Here is an 11,856-nt window from a genome sequence, read left to right on the forward strand (position 1 = left end):
ATGTTCCAGTGTGGTCTTTTATAAGTTGAGAGGAGAGTGAGGCAGTCAGTCCAGGGCTAACTTTAAAAAAAAACCGGCCAAGTGCGAGTCAGGCTCGCACACTGAGGGTTCCGTACTACAGTCGTATTTTTTCGACATTTTGCACGATAATTCAAAAACTATGATGCATAAAAATAAATAAAAATCTGTTTTAGAATGCACAGGTAAAGCCCCTTCATATGATACCCCATTTGATATAGTCTTACTTCGAATACTGAAAATACTAATTATTAGTTCATGACCACAAATTTTTTTTTGTGTGATCTAACCCTAAATTCACGGTTTTCAGATTTTTCCCCTAAAGCCAGCTATAAGACCCACCTACCTGCCAAATTTCATGATTTTAGGTCAACGGGAAGTACCTACCCTGTAGGTTTCTTGACAGACAGACAGACAGACAAAAAAGTGATCCTATAAGGGTTCCGTTTTTCCTTTTGAGGTACGGAACCCTAAAAAGTTCTTGAGTTTTGATGCTACACCTTGTCTCTGATCTAAAAAATGCTATATTTAGACAATAGTTTCATAGTACATAGTTTATTAAATTGTTTTTCATTTTTTCAGCCCAAATTTAACATGGAGGGACGTACAACATCTAATTGTTTGGACCTCTGAGTATACACCGCTATCGGAAAATCCTGGCTGGCAAATAAACGGGTGAGCCTAAATTTTCGTAGTATTGAAATTAAAATACAACTACTTCATGTCAAAAAAAGCCGGCTAACTGCGAGTTAGATTCGCCCATCAAGGGTTCCGTAGCCTGGAAGGAATTAGGAGGATGGTTATTTGGTTGTACCGTCTCAAATAATCCCTTTTGTTTTTATATGCTGTACCTCTATGGCTTCTAATCCGATGCTTTTATAATACTCAAATCCATTTTTATTATTGACTGACAAGTCACTTTACTATACACTAACAAAATCTTTATTATTAGGTACTACTAGACACTATAACGATGTATTCTGCTGCTACAACAAACAAATTCAGCAGTCAGCTTGCAGCTATCCACCCAAGTAACATTATATTAATACCTAACTCCTATGTGCGTATTCAACTATTCTATCTTCTCTATATATAAAAATAAATCGCTGAATATGTCTCTGATCGCAAATCTCAAGAACAGCTGAACCGATTTCGCTAATTCTTTTTTCATAATATTCCTTGAAGTACGGGGATGGTTCTTACGGAGAGAAAATTTAAACAAAATCTTGAAAAAGAATCGTCTTAGTCGACTGTTAGGAGTTACGAAGTTCGCCGGGTCAGCTACTGTGTAATATTTTTAAAGACTATTTTTATTTATAAGCCCTACGATCGTAGGGCATCAAAAATTGTTTAGACTCATTTGAGTGTTCCCCTCCACGGAAATCTTTAGTAAAAGGCGAAAGATTTATACGTTTTGAAGGGAAACCAGAGTTACTAATCAAAATGCAAAGCTTATATTATATACTTGCGCCGGTAACCAAACGATAGCTTGTATTTTATTGACACAGCGACATCTAGTGTTTGCTCTGCAAAGATTTTAACACTGAAGTTTAAAAGTTTATTTTTAATAAAATGTTTAAAACTAGTATTAAATATGTTTTAAACAAAAAAAATGTGTGTAGTTTTACAAAAAAAAGTTTTTCCAGCCCTGCAGTCACAATAGATTTTAGCCTTTTAGGTAAATAAAAACTTTAACTAGACCGTTTATATGTCCTAGGGTCAAATACTCGGAAACACGAGTTCATCTGTCCATATGATTGGTTGGTGATTCATTTTTTTTGACATTTGTATGATATTCGTAACAGAGAGAGCCCTATCCTAACTTCTCTTCATGGATAGAGTATTTAAACAACCCTCTCTGAGAAAGGATTTTCAGAAATTCCATCCGAGTGAAACCGAAAGCGAATAATGATGGAATGATGGTTTATTTGACAGCGCTGGATTACGCTTTGACATTCGTTTCGGGTTTGGATTACTAAACGCCGGCGCTCTCGTCACCAATGCTTTAAATTGGACCACAGTCCCCGCTAAACAAATATGTCGGATCAACGCTTCTTTGTAAGTATGACGCCTTAGTAATATCGTCGCTCACTTTGTGTAGCTCTGCTTCATTTTGTTGCCTGCCCTGCCCACATTGCGCATCCACAGGCAAACTGATCTCAGAGGGCGCCCATAAGAGGTCCGGCCCATAGAGCAGAAACAAAGAGGAGTTGGCCTAAGCAACTGTGCACTGTGATTTTCAACTAGGTCCTGACGTCATCACTGTGGGCGGGGCCTTAGTTAGTATGCTGTCTGCGTTCGTCAGGTTCACATATATTGAGACTCGTATTATCGGTGTGTTTTCGCGTTTGTAAGAACAAAAGGATGAAGTGTTGTGTTTTATCGTGTCAAAGTTATTCAGACAGACGTTCTGATGCTATGAATGGTATCACATTTCATTTGTAAGTAATTTTAAACGGAATTATTAAAATAGTTCTAGATTATTGACATCTAGTGTGAGATAGCTGAACTATGTAGTGACATCAATATATCGATGTTAGGTCGCTAAGCGAGTAGTTTTGCTACTAACCCGCAGATGGAAAATTGAGAAGTGGGCGGCGTTCCACAACCCCTCACCCCGCAAAATGTCACTCGATATTTCATAGGGAAATCTTAATACAACATCTCCTCTTTGTTTCTGCTCTATGGTCCGGCCCGTTCGTCTTCATAATTTCTTACAGGAATTCTTTGAAGGACAGCTTGCACTGGCTGGACCTCTTGTGGCGCCCTCTGAGATCACTTTTTAGTACTATTATAATATTCTGTGCCTGTGGAATGTACCTACGGGTACAATACATAGATGTCGGTGTGGATCCCCATTCGCGCAATCAGCTATACGTTCCGGTTTTTCTCCAAGTAAGTCATGTTATCTTAGTAAAAACGTTACCTTGTTCCTATTGAATTGGTAGCTGTGGCTTCCAAACACCGGATGGCAGCAGGCACCGCACGATCCGCATGCGCTTTGTGAATCTCCAATAAATTTATCTATATATATAAAATTCAAAGTCCTGACTGACTGACTGACATAGATATCAACGCACAGCCTAAACCGCTGGACCTAAAGACATGAAATTTGGAGGGTCTATTCTTTGTGAAGAGCAGGTATCCACTAAGAAAGGATTTTTCGAAATTCTACCCCTAAGTGGGTTAAATGGGGGATGGAAGTTTGTTTGAAAGTCCGTAATTTTTCAAGTCATTTGCATGAAAATTGGTATTTGGGTTTTCGGTCACAAATGAAGAAATACGTGTTTCAGGATTTTTGGAAAATTCGCCCATAAGGGTGGTAAAATAGGGGATGAAAGTTTGTATGGGAAAGTTTTAATTATTGATATTATTTAACTTGAAATTTGAAAAGTAGCTTTTTTCTTGAGGTTAGGTGTCAGCTAAGAAACGACTATGAGAAAATCCCCACCTAAAGGGATGAAATGGGGGTTGGAAGGTTATATGTGTTATTCGGTGCTGTTCAGGGTGCGTGTCCTGATGTTATAATGTTTGTTTCTGAAAAAAAATGCCATTTGTTTCCTGTAGGCCACGCGGGCGAAGCCGCGAGCAGAAGCTAGTTTATTTTATAATATTATAATTCTTAAGTGATCTTTACTCTTTCTTCTCTTGAATTTAGAAGTTGGAACAGGTTGTCTATCAATTTGAGAATTTATAATTTCATAATCTGCTCTGGGGGTGGGGACTGGGGAGAGACTTCATTCAAGCCTTTCTTCAGCCACAAAATAATAGGGTAAAGAAAGCTAAAGCGTATTTTTGACATGACAGCTATTGGCACATAGAGCAAATAAATGATGGTGAGATGGTGAGCATAGAATTAGGAAATACTTTCTTAGGTCAATTTAAGGTCTTTGATGGCGAGTCCTTACGCACTATAATGTTTACTATAATAGTACTTAATTTTCGTAGTGCAAAGAAAACGGAAAGAATATCAAGTGCAGAAACAGTTGATATCGCTATCAACGTGTTAGATTGCGCAGTAATCTACATCGAACACGTGGAGCTTGTAACAACCATACAATACACTCGTCGTGGTGCTTTGGAAATATACCTTGTCTCGCCACAAGGTAAGAGTGTCTTTTTCTTTCATGCTCAGTGATATATAGCGTTATCTCTTTTTCGGTTATGGCATGGACGTATAGTACAGACAACTGCGACACTTTATGAATCTCTGGTAGTTTTAGAAAACTGTGCGTCTTTCAATCTTTCCTCCTCCTCCTTTTTCCGCTAATGTTGTTTGTTGTTTTGTTGTCTATCCCTCCAAACTACATAACTAAAACTAATTTTGTATAAAAGCAGGCGTTACTTTGCGGAAGTCCAAACAATGAACCAAAAGCTTAATTTGCTTGTAATCCGCTGAAACAGGTCGAATCTGTATGATGCAACATGCAGCATGCGAAATGCACCACCCGCCCTCCCACTGCTAACCATGCAGTAAAGCAGCCACTCGGCAAGCAATACGCACCACCACCACGCAGCACCACACTTTGTCTGTGTCCCCCCGCCCCCTGTAACTTGTAAAATAAGAGAATGATAAAACTAAAAAAATATAATAGGTATGATGATGTACCATGCAAACTTCCACCGAAAATTGGTTTAAACAAGATCTAGTAAGTAGTTTTTGATTTATCGTGCAAAATGTCGATAAAATACGATTGTAGTACGGAACCCTCAGTGCGCGAGTCTGATTCGCACTTTTCCGGTTTTCTATGATTACAGGAACCAAAGTTCAAATTCTGAGCGCTCGTCAACGTGATACGTCCACAGCAGGCCTTGTCAACTGGCCGCTGACCTCCGTTGCTACTTGGGGCGAACAACCACAAGGGAGTTGGCGTGTAATCATTCAGGACATGGTAATAATAATAGTCATTTTTCGTACCTATCTCACTCATATTTATAACTAAGGAAAAGGAATGATTATGATCATCTTATTACTATGAGACATATTATTATTAACTAGCGACCCGCCCCGGTTTCGCATGGGTGCAATGAAGATCGCCTCGGAAACTCTCAAATGAGATGATTTTTTCCGACCTAATTCACATTATTCCAATTTCTCTAGGGATCTCTTAATTTTTTGAGAATAAAATGTAGCTTATGGCTACTTGCTAATAATTTAGCTTACTTATAGGTGAAAGAATTTTTAAAATCAGTTTAGTAGTTTTTGAGTTTATCCTACGTTTTTCTTATGATATTTGTTAATTTTCGATGTAAGCTTGATTTCTTCCGACATTTTGTTCAAATATCGTCATATTTCAACAAATTAACACAAACCAAGATAAAACTATACCTATAAACCTTCCTCTTGAATAACTCTATCTATTGGTGACTGAAAACCAATATTCTTTTTCGAACTTTTTACTCAGCAGGACCTAAAAAAGTCTTTCTCAAATTTTTCAGTCGGATGAATCGAATACTGGTGAAATCGGACCCATCTCCCTCGTCATTCACGGTACAATTGACATGCCTGCCCACATGAAAAACGGACCTAGACAATACAACAACAAATACAACAGTTATCTGCAACAACAACAACAGTTTGACTACCTTGACAGTGGTGGGCACAATGAAAACGCTGCCCCTTTTATACCAGAGCAACAGAGCACAGAGGACGTCAAATTCAATCATATGGACACAGTGTTATTGGATGAAATGGAAAAGGAGCTACAAAGAATTAATCATCATCCATATCCATACTAATATTATAAATGCGATAATGTGTCTGTCTGTTCGTCTGTCTGTCTGTCTGCTAGCTTTTCACAGCCCATCCGTTTAACAGATTTTGACGAAAGGGAAACTCCCATTCTTTGCCAAAATTCATCCATTAATGTTATGAATACTAAAAAAAATGTTGCTCGTATCGTAACGGTTTGTACGTAACACTCCGGCGTAATTAAAAGACACTCAACTAATTCCGTTCGTACCACCCATTCTAACGCCCATTCTTGGCAATGTAGGTATGCAATAATTCTTACTGAGAAAACAAATAAACAAAAAAGTTTATAAAAGTTCCTCCGAGTTCCATGTCCAAAATAGTGCTTGTATCAGTCCTATTATGCCTTTAATTAATTTCATTGATGGATGCACTTTGGCCAAAAACTCTTTGATGAATGGGCGTTTCCCTTTGGTACAAGATAGCTTGCATCCCGGGGAAGGACATAGGCTACTTTTTATCCCGCAAAATCAAAGAGTTCCCACGGGAAATTAAAAAATCGAAACTCACGCGGACGAAGTTGCCGGGCATCACCTAGTAACAAATATTATGCGGAATATGCGTCAAGTTTTGAAGTGTAGACAGTAATTTGATTGAAGGTTAATTAAGTTAATTAGTATCTCAAACGTGTTTGTGTTAAGTTTTGACGTCCTTAGCACTTCTGTGTGCTTAGTGATTTTATAATTTTTATATAAATTTATATATTATGTTATTATGTTTTATTTTATTTGTTAGTGTTGAATTTGATATTAAAATTTATTTAAAAAAAATAAAGGTAACCGGGCATAATTGACATTGAAAAAAAAGGTATTAAACATTGAAAAGAAACAATTGGGTTTTCTTTCATGGTATGAGTCCCGCAAATTGCTATTGCGCTGGAACTGTGGGCTACATTACACATAAATAAAAATCAATTGTACATATTTAATAAGATAATTTAGATACCTAATATTAGTTTTGCCGCGCGGCATCTGTGTGCATATTATCAGCCATTGACGCAACGCACACACGCGTGCCAGCTGATCGGGAAACCGGTCAGGCGACTTACGCCTGCCCCCGCCGCACCGCGCCGCAGCCCCGAGCCGCGGCGCGCTGCGGCCGAGGGCCTGCCTAGTGGCTTCCAATACCGTCCCTGTGTCCACGTCTGTCTAGCGCGCGAAAACGCATGCACGTAATTTTAAATTAGCAAGTACGTCTGTAATAGTTTTAATAGTGCTAATTAAACCGATTGAGTGCTGGAGCCTGGCTTCTGATTATTGGGGGAACATCTTGGTCTTCCTACACCACCATCAACCACCCCAAACTGGTGACCCATGCTGAATACGACAGGATGAGCTCCAGCAGCAGCGACGAACGGCAGGGCGAGTCGAATGTAACCACGCGGCTAGCTAAGAAGGCACGCCCCACACCGCCAAAAGTGGACGACGCGGCACCGATCGAGAACCGTCGATTTAAGGTTAGAGTACCACCTTTCTCGCCCGAGGAACCAGAAATTTGGTTCGCTCTTTTGGAGGGCCAATTCGAAAACTACGGCATACGAGACGACGCGACCAAATTCACACATGTACTTACAAATTTGGACCTCGTACATGCCAAGGCAGTCAAAGAGCTAATCGTAAACCCTCCGGAGCGCCACCGTTACAATAAAATAAAAACGGAATTAATACGCCGTCTCTCAGCGTCCCATGAAAAAAAGGTCAAGCAGCTGCTGACCCACGAGGAGCTGGGGGACAGGAAGCCATCACAATTCCTGAGACACCTTCAGGACCTTGCAGGACCGGCTGTTCCGGCGGATTTTATTAAGAGCATTTGGAGTCAACGTTTACCTAGCAACATACAGACGTTAGTCGCCTCGCAGCCGACACTCTCACTAGAACAGCTCGCCGACTTAGCCGACCATGTGCACGACATCGTCACGCCGTGCAACGTGGCGGCGGCTTCGACGAGTTACACCGCTACGAGCAACATCGCCAGCTCAAGAAAATGGTCGAGCGCCTGTCCACCAGACTCGACGAGCACACTCGTGGACCTACGACTTCAGACCATACCCGGGGATCATGCTGTTCCGCCAGCCGTTCCAGATCACACGAGCGCCGCCGAACACCGCCGCGACAGAGGGACCGCTCCAACTCCAGCTACAAGAGATATCCGGTATGCTACTACCACCACCGGTTCGGAGCGGAGGCTCGGCGATGCTCGAAGCCGTGCGATTTTAAAAAAGCGGAAAACGCCATGGGCAGTCGCTGATGGCGACGGACGATTGCCCAACCTCCCCAGGTCGCCTCTTTGTTACCGACCGCAGTACGAAGATGCAGTTTCTCGTGGACACTGGAAGTGACCTCTGCGTCTTCCCTCGGTCCAAACTCAAGGAGCGCCGTGCACCCACCGGCTACACACTCGTCGCGGCTAACGGTTCAACAATAGACACGTACGGGTTCGCATATATCAATCTGGACATTGGACTTAGACGTACCTACCCGTGGCGTTACGTAGTGGCGGACGTGACAAAGCCAATCATAGGAGTGGACTTTTTAATATATTATAGTATAGTTGTAGATTGTAAGAATAAGAAATTAATGGATAATTTAACTTCTGTCACTAGTACAGCATCTATAGCTTTAAATTGTAATGTTTTATCTGTTAAGGTGCTCGCTGGAGAATCACGGTATCACACTGTATTATCCCGTGATTATCCGGATATTACTCGACCAGCTGGTACACATCGCACTATACCACACAACACTCAACATCACATACGGACGACACCTGGTCCCCCCGTCACGTGCCCCCCCAGACGTCTCGCCCCGGACAAACTGAAGGTAGCAAAGGCGGAGTTCGAGGCGATGCTAGCCAACGGTACAGCGAGGCCTTCCGAAAGTCCGTGGTCGTCTCCACTGCACCTCGCGCCGAAAAAAGACAACGGATGGCGTCCCTGCGGCGACTACCGACAACTTAACGCCCGGACCATCCCAGACAGGTACCCAATACGTCACATTCACGATTTTGCACATAATATTGCAGGTTGCAGGATTTTCAGTACCATCGATCTTGTGAAAGCCTACAACCAGATACCTGTCTGCCCGGAAGATATACCCAAGACAGCCATCACTACGCCATTCGGTATGTTCGAATTCCCCTTCATGACGTTTGGCCTCCGTAATGCCGGCCAAACGTTCCAAAGGTTCGTCGACGAAATGATGCGCGGTCTAGACTTCGTCTACTGTTACTTAGACGATTTTCTCATTTTTAGCAGAGACGAGGCTGAACATGAAAATCATCTACGTATTGTGTTCGCTAGACTTCGAGACTACGGGATGATAATCAACGTATCTAAGTGTGTATTTGGAGCTCCCGAGGTATCCTTCTTAGGTTATAAAATTTCGGAGAACGGAACCAAACCACTGGATACGAAGATACAAGCAATACGCGACTTCCCCCCACCCAAGGACGTTAAAGCACTCCGACGCTTCCTGGGCATGGCCAACTTTTATAGGCGATTCATGCCCAACGCCGCCCAGATACAAGCGCCTCTTAACGCTCTTCTCATGGGGGCTGTCAAGGGATCCACACCCATCGACCTCACCGGCGAAGCTATAACCGCATTCACGGCAACAAAAGAAGGCCTCTCCAAGGCAGCCCTACTTGCCCACCCGGATCACCAAGCCACGCTCGCATTGGTCACGGATGCATCGGACGTGGCTATGGGAGCCGTTTTACAGCAGCTGAAAGGTAACGTGTGGCAACCTCTGGCATTTTTTAGTCGAAAGCTCAGCCCCAGCCAACAAAAGTACTCACCGTATGATCGCGAACTTCTCGCGATCTACGAGGGCATAAAGTACTTCCGGCACATGGTCGAAGCTAGACACTTTACGGTCTACACAGACCACAAACCAATCACTTTCGCCTTTCACGAAAGGAAGCAAAACTGTTCGCCTAGACAGTTCCAACAGTTGGACTACATTTCCCAGTTCACGACCGATATAAGGCATATTTCCGGCAAAGACAATGTCGTAGCCGACACCTTATCTCGCGTCGAAAAACTGGACGCTCCAATCTGTCTCACTGATCTGGCAAAGGCTCAAGATGATGATCCAGAGTTGGCTCATTATCTTCTCTCGGACGATTCTTCCCTTCGTCTCAAAAAGATGGATTTTTCTGGAAGTCATATACCTTTGTACTGCGATGTAAGTACACCGACACCCAGGCCATTCGTCACAAAGGAATTTCGTATTCAAGTTTTTACTAGCTTACACTCGCTAAGCCACCCCGGACCCTCCGCGACCGCCAAGCTGGTAGCTGAAAGGTTTGTATGGCCCGGAGTGAGAAAAGACTGTCGCGAGTGGAGTCGAACTTGTTTAGCCTGCCAGCGTTCTAAAGTCAGTCGACATGTATCTGCACCATTAGGTACTTTCGACCTACCTCGCGCACGTTTTCAGCAGGTCCACATCGACCTCATCGGTCCTCTTCCAATTTCACAGGGAAATAGGTACTGCTTGACGGCCATAGATCGTTTCACACGGTGGCCGGAAGTGATGCCTATCCCGGATATCACTGCAGAAACGGTGGCCAAAGCGTTAATCTCCGGTTGGATATCCAGATTTGGCATAATGACGACCGTGGTTTCAGATCGAGGATCTCAATTTCACAGCGCACTGTTCCAATACCTCGCCAAAACCATCGGATTCCAACACAAACGCACAACGGCCTACCACCCAGCGTGTAACGGACTAATCGAGCGATTCCATAGGCAGCTCAAAGCATCCATCACCTGCCATGCCGACCACAACTGGACGGAGGTTTTGCCCCTCGTTCTGCTTGGCATTCGAAGTGCTTTTAAAGAGGACTTACAAACCTCTTCCGCCGAGTTGCTGTACGGCGAGCCGCTCAGACGTCCCGGCGAATTTTTCGATTCTAGCACACCCTGTACAACTGATATGACAAGTTTCACAGCGCGCATTAGATCATTCGCCGAAAGAATCAAGCCAGTCCCCGCTTCTCGCCACAACAAACAAAAGGTATTTATTTTTAAAGATCTGGCGACTGCCGAATACGTCTTCGTTCGTGAAGACGCTTCGCGTTGCCCTCTTCAGCCAGCCTATACGGGTCCACACAAGGTCGTAGAACGAGGAAATAAAGCATTCACCCTTCTCATAAAAGGTAAAATCACCACCGTTTCCATCGACCGACTCAAGCCGGCATATATACTAGCGGACGAAAAAGAGTCAGGAAATAAGGTAACAACTCCTTACAATCTACCTACACCGGCCTCTCCGCCCGCAAGCACACATACATACCTACCCGACGTAGCTCCCAAAGTCACTCGCTCCGGCCGTCAAGTAAAATTTACAGACTTCTATCGCCCTTGACGGTCTCTGGAGGAGGGTGATATGTGGGCTACATTACACATAAATAAAAATCAATTGTACATATTTAATAAGATAATTTAGATACCTAATATTAGTTTTGCCGCGCGGCATCTGTGTGCATATTATCAGCCATTGACGCAACGCACACACGCGTGCCAGCTGATCGGGAAACCGGTCAGGCGACTTACGCCTGCCCCCGCCGCACCGCGCCGCAGCCCCGAGCCGCGGCGCGCTGCGGCCGAGGGCCTGCCTAGTGGCTTCCAATACCGTCCCTGTGTCCACGTCTGTCTAGCGCGCGAAAACGCATGCACGTAATTTTAAATTAGCAAGTACGTCTGTAATAGTTTTAATAGTGCTAATTAAACCGATTGAGTGCTGGAGCCTGGCTTCTGATTATTGGGGGAACATCTTGGTCTTCCTACACCACCATCAACCACCCCAAAGAACCATGTCTCATTAACATCGAAATGACGTCATTTTGATGTCAGCCGAAATAAAAATATACCATCAGCTCGAAACTTCAGTCTAGTGCTGACGTCACTAAATTAGCAATTTTCGGGATGATTACAAAAATAAATTTCGCGATTCCCATGACCCACAACAATGCGACCTATGCCAGTGTCAGAAAATAGTTACTGTCAATTTCGCTTGTGTCCGTCACCGCGGGTATGGTTTCCAATTTCCATATTAAAGTGCCCGTTCACCTTTAAAAATCATTTT

General features: G+C 43.3%; 1 protein-coding gene and 1 non-coding gene across 2 annotated transcripts in view; one reads left to right on the top strand and one right to left on the bottom strand.

The window, feature by feature from the left end:
• LOC117990211 (neuroendocrine convertase 1-like) overlaps positions 1-6,672 on the top strand; it is a 36,554-nt gene extending 29,882 nt beyond the window's left edge. Inside the window, exons 11-15 of the mRNA XM_069504339.1 lie at positions 601-693; positions 1,954-2,076; positions 3,967-4,124; positions 4,777-4,910; positions 5,458-6,672. Of these exons, the coding sequence (XP_069360440.1) occupies positions 601-693; positions 1,954-2,076; positions 3,967-4,124; positions 4,777-4,910; positions 5,458-5,757 (808 nt within the window). The 3' untranslated portion in view covers positions 5,758-6,672. The remainder of the gene's footprint in view (positions 1-600; positions 694-1,953; positions 2,077-3,966; positions 4,125-4,776; positions 4,911-5,457) is intronic.
• On the bottom strand, positions 1,338-1,452 carry LOC117990348 (U5 spliceosomal RNA). Its single transcript, XR_004674741.1, has one exon. It is a non-coding gene; the product is annotated as a U5 spliceosomal RNA (small nuclear RNA).
• Positions 6,673-11,856: the final 5,184 nt, after the last annotated feature.

The sequence above is a fragment of the Maniola hyperantus genome, chromosome 17, assembly GCF_902806685.2.
Source record: "Maniola hyperantus chromosome 17, iAphHyp1.2, whole genome shotgun sequence".
NCBI classification, from domain to species: domain Eukaryota; kingdom Metazoa; phylum Arthropoda; class Insecta; order Lepidoptera; family Nymphalidae; genus Maniola; species Maniola hyperantus.